Below are 19,288 nucleotides of genomic sequence, written 5' to 3' on the forward strand. Positions count from 1 at the left end.
TGCTTGGCCTAACAGATGCCACTGGTGCACAGCACCCCATTGCCAGCTTCAGTGCCTGCACCAACCCGTCTTCCATAGGACTTCTTATCCCTTTCAGAAGTTCGACATCAAACACTTCCATTGTCGTCTCCTCCAAAACTGCCACTTTCACCATTGAAGGCAAGTCCACATACTCCCCATTTCTTCCGTTCTTCCCAGGCTTCTTCCCAATCAAGATTTCAAGCAGCAGTATGCCGAACGCATAAACGTCAGTCCTGGAGTTGCATTTCTTCATTCTTTGAAGCTCCGGAGCCTTGTAGCCATCCGTCTTGGCAAGCGCCACCATTTCGTCGGCTATGGATGGAATCATCAGCTTGTCGAGGCCGAAATCAGTGAGCCTGGCCGCAAAGAAGTCGTCCACGAGCACATTCTTGGACCTTACGTTTGCATGAGTGACAGGAACTTCAAGTCCTGTATGAAGATAAGCTAGACCTCTTGCCATGCCCAACGCAATCTTGTGTCGCCTAGCCCAGTTCAGCACAGGTTTTCCAGCTTTAGCTTCTGTGGAAAATTAAAGTCACAACATAACGGTCAATGCCAAGCATCAGGGGAGCTGTTCAATTCACTAAAGCCAAATAACCATTTAAGTTCACAATCACTTGTTTAAATTCAGTCTGATTTCCAATAAAATGAAACAAATTACACAAGGATAACCTCCAGTTATGACATAACAGTGACCCTATTGATAGGCCTCATAAATATCCATACATGATCACATATATTAGAAAGGTTGCAAGTTCTTGCTATTACATATTGTTTTTCGGATCATCGCTTTTCTGTGAAGGAAAAACAAGAAAAATAAGAATGCTGCTAGAAGGGGACAGCCTAGTTTCTAAGAGTTTCTTTTATTAGATTTCATGATTATTAAGAGATCTGAACAGCAAGTATAATTTCTTTACTTTTTATGCTAAAATTGATCGGCATTTTGGTTCTAGCTTTGGGATAGGATTCTCAGTCTATAGAAAACTTAATAAAATTAGCCACTAACACACTATCCACCAAAAGAAAAAGAGTCAGTCACTGAAAATGGTATTGATTTCACACTTCAATTTATGATGACAGATTTAAATGGATTAAATGAAAGTGCAGTGGCAGTGCAATCTGAATTGTCATTGTGCAAGTGCATGATTGAAATACAAAAGCAATAAAAGGAAATGAAATGCATTAGGGGAGGGTTATGTATTGAACAAACCATGTAAAAGATCATGAAGGGTTCTGAGAGGCAGGTAGTCATAAATAAGGAGCTTCTCCCCTCTCTTCCCCTGATAGAAAGCTCTCAAAGGAATCAAATTCTCATGGCGAATTTTCCCCAATTGCCTTATAACAGACAAGCAAGAAGCCTTGTCTTTGCAGCTACCTTCTCTCAACAACCTCAAAGCAATGGTGCCTCCTTCAGCAAGCTTAGCCTTATAAGCTGTCCCATAACAAGTCTTCTCCAAAACCTGCCCAGTTGCATTCAACACATCATCCAATGTCAAACTCTCACCTCCAGCAAACAACATGAGCTTCCCCTCACCAGCTCCACCAATAGCATTGCCACCATTATCTTCATCATCTTCCTCTTCATCATTCAACTCATCCTCACTCTCCCCACTCCCCTCCCTCTTCTTGTTCTGCATATACCCTATCAGCAAAGAAGCCAAAACTACAGCACCAGTCATCAGACTAATAACAATGCCAGCAACAGCACCAGAACTCAGTGTAGAGGTCCTGGCACAGCTTCCCAAAGGTGGTCCACACAGGCTAGGGCTATTACCCTCAAAAGCATCCACACCAAACTTGGATTCTCCTCCAAACAAAGGCAAAACCCCGCTAAAGTTATTGTGTGAAAGATTCAATTTTTCAAGCCTAAGCCCAGTTAGGCCTTGAGGAATTGTCCCCATAAACATGTTGTTCCCCAAGTCAAGCTGCTTTAGGCCACCAAACTTTGTGATGAACTCAGGGAAACTCCCAGAGAACTTGTTGCCACCCAAATCAAGCAACTGCATATTCTTGCAAGAAGAGTTAGGCAATGCAGGCTCAGAAACTGACCCAGATAAGGAATTACCATGGAGCCTAAGGGAAACAAGCCTCTCACACAAGTTCCAAATGGAGGGTGGAAGAACCCCACTTAGCATATTGTCACCCAAATCAATCTCAGAGAGGGAGGAGCTATAACCAAGCTCAAGAGGGATGGTACCCTCCAATGAGTTTATGTTAAGGTAGAGACTTTGGAGCATAGGGAACCCTCCAAGCTCTCTGGGGAGGGAACCAGAGAGGTTTGCAGAAGGGAGCCGAAGGGAAAGCAAGTGAAGAGAAGGGTCTTTGTGGAGAGTGAGATTGGTCCATTGTGGAGAGGACAAGTCAGTGCATGAGAGAGGAGTGCCATTGGAGAAGACCCATTTGAGGCCACTCCACTGACAAAGTGGGGTGGAGGAGTTCCATGAAGACAAAACAAGGTTGTCAGAGTTACTACCTTGCAGTGAAGCTTTGATCTTTCCCAAGAGAAGTTGAACATCAGAGGAGGAAGTAGTGGTGGAGGGTGAAGAAGAAGGGGACAGTGACTTTGTTGTAGTAGAGGTGGTAGTAGTAGTACTGGCTTTGCAGAAGCAAAAAAAGAAGAGGAGGAAGAGCAACAAGGACATGGGAATGTGGAGAGAGAAAGGGTTCAGAAACGCCATGACATGAACTAGCAAAGCAGAAAGAGAAAGAGAGCAAGAGAGAGAGAGAGAGAGAGAGAGGGAAAGGTTGTAGTGTGAGAAGTTCAAAGAAAGAGGCTCTCTTTTCTGGGAAAGCTGACAGTGTTGACTGTGAGTGTAGTAAGAAGTAAGGTCTCACTTCTCAGTTCTCAGTGTCGAATTCAACGGCTATGATGCTATTCTACACTATCACTCATGCAATCTCAACTTATTGCAACACGCCAACAAATCATGCACCGCTTCCTATAGATTTTTCTATATCTTTATATTGGACTAAACATTGATCATTTTTATTTAAATTGTACAACTTATTATCTTTTATATACTGATAATGATTATGTTAAAAGGATAATTTAGGAGCTAAGTAAAGGAGCATGACAGTTTACCAGAGCAGCTTCATTGGACTTTTATATAATGCTTTTAAACCCTAAACCTTGATCTAATGAGCGCAGATATAATCACGGTAACTGAATTCGCAATAAGAGTTGAGTTTGTAGGAAAAAAAAAGAAGGTATAATTGCCCGTAGAATATATTTTTGGAGAATAACAATAAATTTCTAAGTGTGATTAAATTTTAGATCAAAGATTAATGACCTTAAAGATCCAAAATTTATACGAATATTTTAAAGTTTTATTGGAAAACTAAACATTCTAATTATGGTAATTAGGAAATAACATGCTACATGAACAAAAGAAATTTAGATGCATTTATTGCAAAAAAAAGATATTACATTGAATTGTTTAATTTTTTTTAGTAATTATGTTATTGATATAAAGTATCCATCAAATTGATAATTAATCTATATAAGAAAATCTGATTAATCATTTTTAATAAGATTCTCTATTTTTCGTATGACTTGAAATAATAACTTGTTGGTAATTAAATTGTTGATAGGATGAATAAAAATAAAAATAAGATTATGCAAAATATTATATGAATAAATACGAATGAAACAACATTGTTTTTTTTATGATGTGAAACAACATTGTTTCATGGTAAGGTAAACGTCCTATGTTTTAATAAGAAAATAAATAATGGTAAATTTGCATGAGACTAATGGGGTGTTTAAATTTGACTAAATTTTATTTAGAAAACAACTTTATTAAAAGTTTTTAATATTTCAATAACAACAAAACCTAAAATAGATAATCGAATCTCTCCTGCTAGAATTTTAAAATTCCTTAAAATGATGTTTTGGACAATAAGAATATTCAATGATTTTCCCCTTTTGCTTTTTCAAGTCCAGTGTTATTATTTATTTGCTTCTGCACGCTTACTTTTGTAAATGGCCTACAAAGTTTAATATTGCACTCTTTGAGGAAGGCAAGGTTTTCTATGCAAGAAGCTACCTCTTTCTTGTGAACCGCCAAGGAAACCTAGTCCTCCAAGACCCATGCTTCAATCACCGTACACGTGTCAATAATTGTTTCTGATTGAACATTGGGTGGTTCAATGAGTTGGGTGTGTATCAAAGACTATGCATGTGATGTGCATATTGGGGCACAAAGGGATCCCATGTGTTTGTGGGTCATAGTAGAAAAGAAAAGAAGAGATAATGATAGTGAAGATTGAAGTGAAGTAGAAAAAACAAGAAAAGCTGAATCAATATCTGATACCAAAAATACACTCAGAACCTAAAGGCTGCACTTAGTGTAGACTGAAAGGGTAGCGGCAGATTAATCCAAGTATGAAAATAAATAAATGCTGTGGCTAATTAAAAACTATATTTATCCAGATAATACATCTGAAAAAATAGTTACATAAATGATAAAAACACTGTATAAGGTGAGAAATTGATTTGGGGAAATCGATTTTCCCAAATCAATTTCTCACTTGTGCAGTTTTATTTTTTTAACGCATTTTAGAAATTGATTTTCATAAGACTGATTTCTAAAGTGTGTTTTCTTTTTTGCCTAAGAAATTGATTTTTAGGGAATCAATTTTTAAACTAGTTTTTTTTATAAAAAAAACTCATTTAAAAAAACTAAGTTTTTGGTAATTCTTTTAGTTTTTATATTTTATTTTTTCCTTTTTAATTATCTATATGCTAGTATAGAAAAAAATTCTCATAAGCTAAATGAAATATTGCATAATTTTTACACTTTTTATTAATACTATATTGTTATTTTAATAACTTGGATAATTCAACTCACTTTTGAATTTTCACTAAATAACTTTATTTTACTACATTGTAATTATTCATGCCTAAAAAAAAGTATAATTATTTATTATATATGAAATTTAATTAATTCTCTTTTTGTTTTATCTTTTTTATTACTTTTATGTTCACTTAACCTTAATATCATAAATATATTTAGACACAAAAGATCAATAAAAATAAAGACAGAAATTAAAGTAATATCATTCACCAACAAAAAAAATGAAAAATTTATGAATTAAAAATCTTAATTTTAATGTTATATTCATTCAATATAAAATAATGTGACTAAAGTTATAATATGCATATTGTACTAACAAAATATTTTTATATAATTAATTAAATATAAAACAAAACGCACACACAAAATCTTTTTATTTATAATTAAATATAAAACAAATTATGATTACTTATTTTAAATGTTAATCAAGGATATAAAATAATAAATAACCGATTAAAAACATTCGGTTGAACACGTTCCTTTCATATATTTTATTTCAAAATATTTTATTAAAATGGAATAAAGTTGATTTAAAAATTGTTTAATTAAAAATAATAATATTTAGTATTCAATTACTTTTACATTTTTAAAATAAAAAAGATTAGACAATAACTCACCGTAACATATATTTCAATTCCTTTATATTTTCATTTTATTTGATTATTAAAATATATATTTGAAAATTAAAAAAAAAATATCCAACCAACAAGTTGAATTGAACATTTTTTATTTATTTAATTTTTTTAGAAGAAAAAATTAGATCACTTAAATATATTCATTTTTTATAAATATTTATCTAAATTATATTTATACTGATTTTTAAATATATGCATTTTCTTCTTAAATAATATTCTAGATAATTTATATTTTTATAAATTAATATATATATATATATATATATAAATTAGTAAAATAAATAAATTAAAACGAAAAACTAGTTAATTTTTTAAAAAAAAACTGTAAGAAAAAAATATTTCTTTTTAAAAAAACTAAATATATATATATATATATATATTTTTTTTTTTTTTTTTAACCCGTAACTCAGTATGAGTTGGGTTGGTTTAGGTTTAGATTTTCAATCCAATCTTAAAACCACCAATCCAACTTGCTTTATGACACATTTAAGAACAACTTAGGTTAGGTTGATGATTTTGCCATATCAAAAATATAGATTTAAATATATATCTTCTACTTTGATAAAATATATATGTAATTTTATGTTTTTCTGTATAAGTATATTAATTTTTACTAATAGTTTCTATAAATTTATTTTTATTTATAATATCTAAAGTTTTTGTTAATTTTTTTTTATCTTTATCGTCAAACTATTATAAAAAACGCTTATGTGAATGCCGGAATTCTAATGTCAAATGGACATGTGGCAATATATTTTTTTTTGTGTGTGTGGGCATATGGCAATATTAAAAGCAAAAGCTAATATAAATAAAAAGATATTGAAATAAAAAATAATATAGTACAATTCTCTTAAAAGAATGCTTTGGAGTTTGGAGATGGCGTGGAAGGAAATCCACCCAGGCATCAAGTAGAGCTGTAGCCTGTAGGATAGGTTCTTTGGCATTTGGCTTTTCGTGCATATAATGTTTCAAATGATCACTCTATTGATTACTTTTTTTTTTTTTAAAATGTAATTTTATAATCTTTCAACTGAAAAAAATATAATTTTATAATCTTTCAACTAAAAAAAATGTAATTTTATAATCTTTCAACTGAAAATTAGAGTTTGTTTAGTCTTCAATAATGGATTATACGATTATTTTTATAAAAAATTTTAGCTAAAAGAAACTTATAAATTAGATGTTTAAACTTAAAAAGTTGAAATTATATAAATTAGCTAATAATGTAAGATTTTTTTTTTGGTGAAAACTAATAATGTAAGATAATATAAAAGAATATATTTATCCTATATTTGAAAGGTCATGATCCCTCTCAAAATTACTTTTTATTCAAAAGTAACATAAGTCGTCATTCTTTCAACGTACATTCACCTTCCTCAAATGGTTATCCAAACGAGTTATTGATTATTTGATTATAATTTGTCTAAATGATGAAACAATAATTAATTTAAATAATATATCGTAAAAACTTATTAAAAAACAATGTATAACAAAAAAACCATGTTATAAAAAAGTAATAGTATTTTCATATCGTACTATTGTTTGACGATTTAGTCTCATTGTATATACTATATTGTCTTTTATCTCACCAGTTTTAATGGAAGGTTCATCTTCACCTTTCATTAAATTGTCATTCACATTAGACAATATTTAACACTTGATAGTGAATACTTTTTGCACTTTGTAGCTTATCTCATAATTCAAAAAATTGAATAAAGCAACATATATAGCAACTCCAAATAATTAAGAAACAAAGATGTCAATTCTTAATTCAGTAAAAAAAATGCATGATGAATCAACCAACAAATAAATAAAAAGTTATACATATCAAAACTCTCTACAGAAGAAAAGTCAATAAAAAATGCATAATATAATACCATTTTGGGATAAAACGTTTTTTTAGTAAAAAACGTAGATTTACTCGCAATGTTCCCCATCTCTATTGTGAATTGTTTCACCTTTTCCGAACACTAAAAATTATGGTAAGGAAAAGTAAAACAATGGAGCATATAAGGTTTGGTTGAAGGGAGAATTCAATTATATGATTTAATTTTAGTGTTAATTACTCGTTTGGTCTTAATGCATACACAATCTTTAATTCTAGTTCTTACAACTTAAAATTACTTATTTTAGTTTCTACACATCTATTTTTTTAATCGTTTTAGTTCTAGTTGTACACAATTGTAGGAATTGAAAAATGATTAAAATCAGTATACATAGAGAATAAAATAAATTAAATATATATGCATATGAATTAAAATGTTATGCATGTATAGATACTAAATGTCTAATTAAACTATATTTTTATTATAACTTGCAACACATGTCTTAAGAAGAACTTGTTATTTTGTGGAGTCTTCAACACATCTCTATTTGTTATCACTTGGATTATCTCCATCATATAGTATTTCCATGGAGACTCAATACGTATCCGCAACATAAAGACTCAAAGAATGAAATTGACATGTGAGTTGGTCCATACCCTCTGACATCTCACTAAGGAATATGTTGGAATCAATTTGTCATTCAGTAACTAAAGGATATTTTTGAAAAATTTATCAACAACGTACTGTAATTGAATTTTTTCTTCTTGATGTTTTGGGTAGTCCAAACACAAAATCTATGCTCACATCAACTCATGGTTGGTTTAGTACAGGCAGTGACATATATAAATCATATGCAACTACTTTACTCTACTTTCTTGCGAGTATATGATCCCATGAACGATGAATGTCTTCAATCAAACAATGAAGAACAAAGCAAAGTTGCGAATAGTGTGTGGTAGGCCACATATATTGCAAACGTAGTTCTATTGGAGTCTATGGTGGTAAAAACAATTATAACAAAATTAAAGAGTAAACAAGTCACTCAACTTAAATTGAGTATTAAAATACAGATTTTATTTACTAAAGAATAATAATATTCATTTTCGTACCAAAGGAATTTAGCTCAACTATTTGACTAAAATGTGTAAGTGTTGTAAACTCTGGGTTCAATTCTTATGAAATAATATTCATTTTCTGTTTTATTTATTTTAATGTGAACTCATAAATTGGACAAGTTTATGCGTGGCTAAATTCCATTTTGAGAAATTAAAGCATATATAACTGCATAAGTTGTCACAGGTCACTCAATGACTCAATGTGATTTTTTTTTGGATAAAATAAGTCGATGTAATTAGGACACTGTGTCCCAGAAACTTTTAACAATAATCTTAATTAATTATTTCGTGTCCTTATAATCATCCACAAATCACAATATAACGAAAAGAATTTTAAAAATACGAGTCTTCAAGTAAATTATTTATATCATTAATTGTTTTCTTTTTTATTTATCAAAATTCTTCTTGAAGATTTTATAATTTTAAACACATTGAAATGCTAAAAGCTAGAGTAAGGAATCCCATAAAAATTCTGTCAAAAAATGTATTTTCATAAAATATCGTCTTATGTATTTTTTAATCTAAAGTTAACATTTTTTTTGTCACCCACACACTCATAAGTTATTTACAAATTTTAAATATCGGACTTATAAAAATTGGATTTATGTAATTTATACAATCAAGTTTAAATTTAATTATTTGTAAAACAAATAAATTTAACTTTTTAAAATCAATATAATTTTATTTTTACATTTTTTATACTAATTCAATGTTTATAAGTGAAAAAAAAATGTTCTTTCCGATTAAGTTTTTGATGTACAATAGATTGATACCATGTTAGTATGTTACAATATATATTTGACAGAGTCATACACATATTCATGCATATTAAAATTTGACAGAAGACATATTTAAACAAAACCTGTTTTTTGAAAAGCTGTAGTTATTATCACCTCCATTGTTTTTAAAAGAAGGATAATATTTTGGCAATTTTAGCCCTTTATGTAATTTTATAATCGAATTACACATCACTTTGCAATCATAACTGGCATGTTACGTTTATTTCAATGGTCAATAGCAACGCCTTGGCGGTAAACAGTTGCAATTTGATTGAAAGTAAGAGTAAAATTCATTGAGATAATCTAACAACTCATAATGTTATTTCTCGTTTCCATCATTTGTATTAATCTACTTTTTGAAAAAGCCTTCGTAATATGACTAATAGAGCCTTTTATTAGCTCCTATGGCTCCCATAAGGTCCTATAAAGTGGAGGCAAGTGGACATAAACAAATTTGAGTGGTTTCATTTCATGCAAAATAATCAACAATGACGAACCATTTTTTAATTGATAATGACCTCAGCATGATTGCTACTAATTCACTATTCAATCTCACGCTCGTCAAAGCAATTAGTCACTTCCATTATTGACCCCCTCAATTTCGCTTCTTCTTACTTCTTAGTTGATGATAACTTCTGCTTTCTACTCTTTCTGTTATATTCTTTGACCCTTTTGACTAATTTTGTGTTCTAGGAAGATAGGGAAAATATCAGAATGGGGAGCTAGAGAAAAAAAAGAAGAAATAACATAATCATCAATATCAGTATTGTTCTTTGTTGCGGAAAAATATACTCTTTTTTCTTTCGTAGGTGATAGTTTTTCCTTTAAAAGTTGTTAATGTGTAAGTACAATGTTTTTTTCCCCTTTTGTTTTAATTTATATATATACATATATATATATATATATATATATTATTTTGACTAAAATATTTTATAAATTTTGATTCTTTTGTTTGATTATGAAATTAATTTTTGATTTAAAGTTTAATCACACTTAAATTCTTTGTCTCTTTTAAAAAATTTATTTAATGAAAATTGAACTCAAGTCCTCTTCCACTTATTAATTGAGTTATACTCTAGGCTTTTTTATTTACAAAACGACTTTATTTTTTTAAAGTGTAATTACCTTTAAAAGTATACTATGTAATACCAAAATGATAGATAGTTTCTGCATATATTTCTCTGAACCTCAAATGATAATGTTTTTATCTTTACAAGCATGTTTAAAAACAGTGAAGTCTTCAGTGTCCAACTGATATAGGGACTTAAAACAAAATTCCACATTTGAAGTGAATCGACCGCAATAACGTTGTTCAGCATGGTGGGAACATACTTTTTCAATGGTACAGAAGTAACAGAACATGTGAAGAAACATGTTGATTTTAATGATTCGTTTTTTTTTCATCCCCTTCTTTTATCTCCTTTGCTTTTCCCACGTATATATACAATCCTTAATTTTCTAATTCGGTGCAGTGGCTGAAATCTAATCTCAACGTGCGTGGATTTAATTTTGAGTCATATCCTAGCATGGACACTCCAGTCTCTTGCCGTGTCCGGTGCTCGACACGCGTCCGTGTCAGTATCCGACACTGACACGATACCCATACTATGTTCTATATTTTGAATATTATAAGTGTTCACGTGTTCGTGTCGTGTCCAGTATCCGTGTTGATGTTGGTGCTTCATAGCCGTAATCTACTATAAGTTTTGAAGAAGATTTTTTTTTAATGTGCCTGTGTGGATTATTGATTAGAGGTTTTGTTTTCTTTGACAGAATTGATACAATGTAACAGACAACCAACTATTTTCTTGTAATTGTAGGTGGCATATATATAGTGTGTATCGATAAGCTTTTTTGTACAAATAGTTTATATTTATTATTTTTATCAATTTTTTTTCTAAAATAAAAAATAAAAAATAAGAAAAATCCAAAAAACGCGTGGTAATATCTTTCTTGATATCTCATTTCTAAAAATGAATAAAATCAATAAATTTGCATTGCAGATTCGCTGGAATAATTTATTGCAATGTAAAGTAGACTCTTGACTATGTGAAAGCATCAAAATCATGATTACTATTCCAGTGACGTAATAACTTTGTTACAAAAATAACCCATTGTTTCATGGTACTATTTTCTCCATTTATGGCCTTGCTAGTTTATTATTGTGAAGCCATTAAATGACTTTCATATTCCAACCATGTGTTGTGCAGATAGAATTGCTCTTCAGCTTCGTTTGTAATGTGATGTTGAAAATGCCTAATGATAGTAGTCAATACATGGTCGAATTTGCTAATGCAAAAGTTGGGTGTTGCATCATAATAGTGTGAAGATATTTCATGATGTCAGGCATGACGGTGTTTGATAATAATTTTAATTTTAATTAATTTGAGTTCATTACATTCCTTAAGCTTTCAATATTTTACTGGATACAGAAGTTTTTGGTGATAAACAAAAGCATATAATGATGTGAAAGATGTCTGGTCTGGTGGAGCATGTATATGAACAATGAAATAAAAAAAAAATGTTACATTTACATGAACAGAGATCTTATTCACACTCGTAGATAAATAAATATTATCTTTGCTTACTCCTATAGGTAGAAAATTGTTGTTTGACTTATGATTTACTACGTTGTTTTATCATATGTTACAAAACTCGTACGTACAAAGCCCATTTTACTAAGCAATTTTATGATATTTATTCATAGTAGTTTTAATAGAGAGCAAATTATATTCACCATCTTTTATTTAACACTTATTATACAAGAACCTCCTATTTAAAATTATATTTCTTATACCTCTCCTAAACCAGAACCATTAGTGACGGTATTAGTTTTTTTTTTTACCACCAAAATAATCTTTACTAATTTATCCACATGTATTAATTTGAAATTCCCAAATCCTCTATGCTAAGACTTGTAAGAACTAAATCCATTAATGAGATTGGTGTATGTTGTTTTGATATGTGAATGGAGGTTCAAAAGAGGTTTCCTTTGGAAGTTAGTTGTGTACGCAATAATTGTCGATGTTAGTGGTGATTGTCGTTGTTGGAAGTCCCGTGATGGTGGTTGGTGTTGGTGGTGGTTGTCATTTAAACACTAATTGTAGAAAAGTTTGTTCAAACACAATTTGTGTTCACTTATTTATACTACGTTTTTTTTAATTGGTTTTTATTTTAATATTGTGAAAATGATTTTAGTTGTGCAAGAACTATCTTAACTTTTAAGGAATGGTGTGAGAAAGAAAAAAATAAAATTATCCTTAAATTACATTAAAGCAACATGTGTAGGGTACATGACAAATTTTTGTTTACAAAAATCAAAGTGAAGAGAAAGGATATCATTGTAATGAAATTACAAAAGTTATGAGATTTACTATAGGGGTAACTTGCAGAGGGAATCCCCATGAAATAAGTGCTAAATGAAAGGGGATGAATGCAATTTGCACTTTAAGAAATTAATATCAACTTGTGAAAAAAATATATTTATTTTTTAAAATTTTATATAGTTATTACAACTTTTTTAATATATATATTTTTTATTAAAGCAACTTTAAAAGATAATTCAACTTATTAGAGTGTTTGACTTGAATTGATTCTAAGAAATTAATGTTAAACATATTTTCACATGATTTCACGTTGAAAAAAATCAGACGAGATTAAAACAACTTTAAGTATAAATTGTGTACTAAATTTTACTTCTATCTTTATTTTATAATAAAACATTTCAACATAAATCATATCATTTTAAAATTAATTTTAATTAAAATCAATTTCATTCAAATCAATTTTACTTAAGCTCATCGAAACACGCACTAAGCTAATCATATTCAAATCCAATTCCAGTGATACAAATCAATCGGATTAATCAGTTGAAAGAATACACTGAGATGAATGTCCCAGTAATTTAATCTCCAATATGCTCCCCTCTCCCTCGTTACACTAATTTTAAAAAAGAGGAGTATTACCAGCCCACTCTAACACCCATTTTACTATCTATTGAAATTGATTAAGAATTACAAAATTACACCTACAAATATATTACTTTTACACATATACAACCGTTTTTTTTATAAAAAAATCTACACATTCCTTCCTTACAAATTATACACTTAATACCCTTAAAAATAATAAAATAAGGGAAATAGGTATAATTTTTTTAAGCAAAGAGTGTAAGTGCAATTAATGCTATTACGCTAACTCTATAATAGATTAGTGTAATTATCTCCGTAATTTTTCTGAACATGTTTCAATTTATGCTTTAAAATTAAGAGGTAACTTTAAAAAAATCCTCAATAATCACCAATCAATTAAATATTAATTAACATGTAATTTTTAGAATGTAATTTTTAGAGTGTATAATATAAAAAACCTAATTTAATCCCAAAAGTTAATTCAGAGGGTGAGAGTTATCTCTTACTTATATAATGTGAAATTATTTTTAACCGATATAAAACTTGAATTATTTCTAAAAGTATTTGATCCAATCGTACTTAAAAATGACTATTCTGCTTAACAATAAAATAGTCTAAATGTTGTTGGAAATTCTTGCTTCCATGGACCATTTCCAAACAAGCTGTTGATTAGCTACCGAAAAATATGTGGAAGATTTGACAGGATAATTATTATGGGGGCATGAATGTAGATTTGAGATCGACGATTGTACTTTTTAGAGTTTACTCATTTTATTTTGGGGCTTCAATCCTATGTGCTAAATCAACACGTGTTGACAAATTAAATATAGCATCTATTGATTTAATGATAAATTTTGTAAGAGTGAACACAAATCTAATTACCTAAATCACGTCAAATTTTCAGGGTACGGAAATTTCGATTTGTAAGAATTTTTCCAAACTCCCAAAAAGCTAAGGTGTATAAGTTGACTTTATGGGAGAAGCCAAGTTAATTTTACTTTTTCATTTATTTTCTCCAATAAGTATTAACAGAAAAATTAATTCAAACGGGTTAAATTATGCGCTTAATTGAATTATTTCCCCAAATGCGCCTTTTCAATGAGCTTACTTTATGTTCAAAACTGTTCATAACTAACATTTTTCTAAGATAACTGTTGAAAGAAAAACAATTTTTTCCTAAAAATTAAGCAAATCCAAACATGCTTTAACCAACATCTATGCAAATTCACACAAACACACACAAAAAAAAAAAAAACAAAACTATCATCTATGCAATGGAAAATGTTTGCATTGAGGGTATTCTTAGCATAAATACAATTTTTCATCATGGTTAATTCAGATTGATCACATTGTAACTAGAGTTAGTTTAGTTAGTTACAAGTTAGTTACTTTTGTAACCAACTATATAAACTGTAATAACCAACTCTTTTGTAAGCTAATTCTCATTCTATGCTAATTTCTATTTCTTCCATATTTCTTCTTTCTTAGCTTCCTCTACAAGTTTTCTTTCATCCATGGCAGACATGGATTTTGTTAGCCATGTTAAAGGCTATAATATGATCTAGAAAGAAAAAATGGCATTCACATAAATGGTGACAATTCCATTCCATCAAATTTCCCAACTAAATAAGCTATTACTCACAGGATCACAACTTTACATTGAACAAAAGTATAGTGCAGAATTTGAGTGGTTCAGAATACCTTACTCTGATGCTGCTACTTGTATTTTTCCATTATCTTTCTGGCTTCTTCCACTGGATCATCCATTGGTGTAGAGGCAGTTCCTCCATTCCCACTAGGTCCTTGATCTTTATTGAATGCTAGGTATGCAAAGTATGCAAGTCCTATAGTGGCCTATCAAAAGTAACTCACTTGTATTAATCATAGCAGATAGCACAAAAGTTTAAAGCTTAGAACCATCGTCATTAGGATTTGGGATACATTCAGATTTTTTATTTTGGTGAAAACACATTCAACTTGAGAAACAATTTCAAGGGGAACAAACATCCCTTTTTCTTTGTGCAAGTTCCCTTCAAATAACTTGGTATGGCTACTATGTGACTGTCAAAACCGCTACTATAGAATTAGAAAGATAATATATAATTTTGAAATCATCAGAAGAGAATTATGTACTTGACCAAAATGTGAATGATGGTGTACTGACAATAACATTTTTTTAATGGAAGACAAGACAAGAAAAATAAAGACACAAATTGCCAGTTGTATGCACTGTTCCCAAGGACTCATAGTTTTCAAGTTTTATTCTTGAAGACATGTAAAAGTGCTTCAGATTTGGCAAAGCTACATTCTAATAACTGGAGTCTGTTTTTCTTGGAAGACAAACTAAGCCTAAAAGATGCAATTCAACCCTAAAGCATCAAAAGAGAAAAAGAGAAGGGTGGCAAACAGCATGAGAGAACACTATGCAATGGCGACCAACACAAAAACAAGCTCAATTAGTTAGGCATTTATTTAAGATATAACAACATTTTTTTGTCATATCTTCATTCAAAACTCTAGTGATGGCTATGATACTCAATTACACGTAAAAAAAAAGATTGGGATATATCCAAATCCTACAAGGCAATATGCCAATGGCTGAATACATAAGCTGCACAAGTTGATGCCCAGGAAATATATATAGCACTATAAAATTGCACAAGCAACTGTATGAGTTCGACTGGTTACTATTTAAACAGCATGAGAGAACACTATGCAATGGGGATCAACACAAAAACAAACTCAATTAGTTAGGCATTTATTTAAGATATAGCAACATTTTTTTTGTCATATCTTCATTCAAAACTCTGGTGATGGCTATGATACCCAATTACACGTAAAAAAAAGATTGGGATATATCCAAATCCTACAAGGCAATATGCCAATGGCTGAATATGTAAGCTGCACAAGTTGATGCCCATCATTTTAACAGGAAATATATATAGCACTATAAAATTGCACAAGCAACTGTATGAGTTCGATTGGTTACTATTTAAACTTTATTTTCAATAATTATATACAGCTACTAGTGCAATTTGTCAGTTAGAAAATAGCCATAAAAGATGCAAACATCTCATCTTAATGGATGGGAATGATAGCAATAGCCTCACCCTATATGATTAGACTATTAAACACGGTTTTGGCATTGTTGGACCATGGACTTGATATTGAGACCTAGATTTGTTGATTTCTTGCCAACACTCTTTATGACCTCTCGCTCGCAGTCTGTCTGCCTGTCTCAGTGTTTCTCACTTTCTCTTAATACTCAAGTGGGGGTAGTAAGCAAAAATTGCCTTCACCATGATGCATGAGCTATGACAACTGATTACATACTAAGAATTTGTAATAAAAATCTATAAAATAGTAATCCTGAAATCATAATTTGATGACAAAAATAAATTGAATGACTTACCAATATAAAGAAAGCTGTAGAGAGGAATGCCTTGAGTACAAAAAGCGTAACACTCAAAGCCACAATTGTTACTGAAATCCTTGCTATTGGCCTTGGTACAGAATTCTTGCATCAGGGAAGAAAAGAAAAGAGAAACATGAAAAACTGAAAAGAGGGTATTCTAGTATTTGTAACAAATTTGAAGATAATGGCTAGAATAGATCAAACAGTAATTTAAACTTTGAAGGGAAATTCTGACTTACAGGAGCAAGATTAGTGCCTGCCTCAATTCCATCCCTACCAACTTTCCATGCATTCTGCAGAACTATTTCATAATCACCGCGACAGTTGAGACAAAAGAGCATCAGTCAGGTTTCTTGGGCAACCAAAAAAAAAATGGCAAAAGGAACTAGGCAAAATAATATGCCCAGGGTTGACATGGAACAGAACAACCCGGTAAAAAGTCAATGTTCCCAATTCCAAAGGGCAAAATAACAAGATACTCTCAACATGCAACAAATCTTAATCAAATGGTGTTTTCCTTTCAATAAGGATGGCTCATCAGGAGGGCATCAACTTAAGACCATTTGCCAGCATCATGTTCAGTCACTGTTGACCCCTTACGGAATTAAAAATGGCATGCAATTACCAGGTTTAATCAAATACAGTTGGTATCATGCCATACACAAGGCATGGAGCAAATGCATCCATTAAAGAAACACCAATGCTGTATAAGGTGACCAACATTCTATATCCCCAAATCAACAATTTCTCGAGACTTGATAGTTTGGCGCCATCAATCCCCAATAATCCTTGGCATACTGTCATTGTTATGCATATGCTTGGCATAGGAAAAATATTTCATAACATCCTAAACATTATTTAATCCAACAGTGAGACACCAAACAATTGATGGAAGGTACTGCCTACTTTAATGGTTTTCTGTGAACTACAAGCTTCCTCATGAAAGGTGTTGATTCAAGAAAAAGGTCTAGTTTGTTGTTAAAATAGCTGCAATCAAGAAAATAATCTGAAGATTATATTGATGTAATGTGGTATGGGTCAGTCACTTGAGAAAATCCAAATGGGTGTCACTTAAATTTTAACCATAATTTGGCAAAGAAGATAAAGCATATGCATTAACAAAATCAATTGGTATGCATGACATTTAACTAAGACTACTATTTAATTTTTAATATATCTTACTTCAATACTCATAGTTTCTTCACTAATATCCAAAGTCATCCACTCTCTCCATAAAACTTTCTGCTAACAACAAAACCCCTTAACCAAACTTGAAATTACCATCCCTTCATTTTTTCTAAACACATCCAAAATAATTCAATAAAAAAAATTGAGGCTAACCTTTAACAAAATTCGATTGTGCTGCGGAAACCACAAAACTGGAGGGAGGTTTCTGGGTTCTGGAACTCTTGAAGTGAGTATTTAAGAGGAAAGATTGCTTCTTTAACCTCAAAAGGGAATTGGGTGAATGAAACGCATGATGGGTGGGAACCAATGTTCGTTTTTGGCGGCAATTTGAAATGCAAGAAGCGACAGAACAAAAATTGTGAACAACAGTTGAAGCAGACATTTTCTTTTTCTCTCACAAATATATTAACTGTGACAAAAACAAACAACTTGGATTGCTTTCAATCAAAGAGGTTCTGGTTGGTTTCGGTTTCAGGTACACATTGTTGAAGAAGTGCAATGTTAATAGAAAGAAATGGAAGTGAGATTTTGCAACAAAGCAGAGTGTGGAAACTGAAGACAGAAAAGAACATAGTAGCATTTTAGTCCCTTTGTTCTCAGCCTCACAAAGCTGGGCCCATAAGTTGGTCTTGTAGCCCAAACATTTGTATCCGGTTATTAAATATCTGCCCACATTGGAAATGGGAAGTTACTATTGACACTACCAACATTAATAAAATGACCTTCCTACCCCCTGGATTTCCTACACCCAAACACTCTAACACTATTTCCTCTTTTTTCTTTTGATGCACATTTCCAAGACTTGGTGAGTTTTTTTAGCATTTGTAAGTGGAATCATGATTCGTTGTTGTCCAAATTTTGACACACAACGGATGATTCCGTTTATTTTTTTGGCTGATAATATTTGATTGTTGCCTAATTTTTGAATTTACCAAATGGTTCTTTGTAGAGTATACATGAATTACAATATATTTATTTATGATGAAGTTATGATGCCAAGTGGTTGGAAAAACATGATTGATGAAAAAGCCAAAATATATTTTTACCGTCCCAAAGTATTTGTTTATATATTTGATTTTTTTAACAATTAAATAATTTAAAGTTGACTCTTCTTTGTTAGAGTTGGCTTTACCGAAATCAACCAGAGTGCTGACATTTCACCGGAACAAGTTGCGTCGACGCCTCCTAAATCCTAGGTGAACAAAATCATCCATGTCCGATGATTAGTTTTCATGCAAACACATTTGTGTATAGTTTTTTCAAATAATCCATTTTCGTCAAAAAAAAAAAGAAGTCATGCATTATGGCTGTTTTTGTCTTTTTATATTTCATGGCTATTTTTTGTAGGCTTCTACTGGTAAATGGTACGTGCACATGCGAAGTAACATGCCCCAGAAATATCAATGGTTTTGTTAATTAGCACCGACTTTTATTGAAAACTAACCAGTTAAGTTGTTTTATTTCCTAAACATTAACATCAAAGAAAAAATAGTGAAAAAAATTCGATCTCCGTAACGTAAGGGTTGGCTAATTAATAGCTAC

At 30.8% G+C, this 19,288-nt stretch overlaps 2 protein-coding genes across 3 annotated transcripts in view; both read right to left on the bottom strand.

Moving 5' to 3' along the window:
• The window catches only part of LOC100791722 (putative kinase-like protein TMKL1), a 3,244-nt gene extending 349 nt beyond the window's left edge, over nucleotides 1-2,895 (bottom strand). Inside the window, exons 1-2 of the mRNA XM_041017719.1 lie at nucleotides 1,232-2,895; nucleotides 1-540 (exon numbers count right to left, since the gene is read on the bottom strand). The exon at nucleotides 1-540 is cut by the window's left edge and continues 349 nt beyond it. Of these exons, the coding sequence (XP_040873653.1) occupies nucleotides 1-540; nucleotides 1,232-2,699 (2,008 nt within the window). The 5' untranslated portion in view covers nucleotides 2,700-2,895. The remainder of the gene's footprint in view (nucleotides 541-1,231) is intronic.
• An 11,550-nt stretch (nucleotides 2,896-14,445) lies between these two features.
• Nucleotides 14,446-18,306, bottom strand: LOC100794171 (uncharacterized). Of its 2 annotated transcripts, XM_006586208.4 has the most exons (5): nucleotides 17,900-18,287; nucleotides 16,798-16,859; nucleotides 16,556-16,660; nucleotides 14,845-14,997; nucleotides 14,446-14,704 (listed from the first exon to the last, which is right to left on the bottom strand). In XM_006586208.4, exons 1-4 carry the CDS (start codon nucleotides 18,126-18,128, stop codon nucleotides 14,860-14,862), a joined length of 534 nt encoding a protein of 177 aa, XP_006586271.1. In that variant the 5' UTR covers nucleotides 18,129-18,287; the 3' UTR covers nucleotides 14,446-14,704; nucleotides 14,845-14,859. The 2 variants fall into 2 exon arrangements, with proteins under 2 accessions (XP_006586271.1, XP_003532307.1); XM_003532259.5 differs by lacking the exon at nucleotides 14,446-14,704 and having other exon boundaries at nucleotides 14,706-14,997; nucleotides 17,900-18,306.
• Between the last annotated feature and the right edge of the window lie 982 nt (nucleotides 18,307-19,288).

This window comes from Glycine max, chromosome 8, assembly GCF_000004515.6.
Source record: "Glycine max cultivar Williams 82 chromosome 8, Glycine_max_v4.0, whole genome shotgun sequence".
Classification (NCBI taxonomy): Eukaryota; Viridiplantae; Streptophyta; class Magnoliopsida; order Fabales; family Fabaceae; genus Glycine; species Glycine max.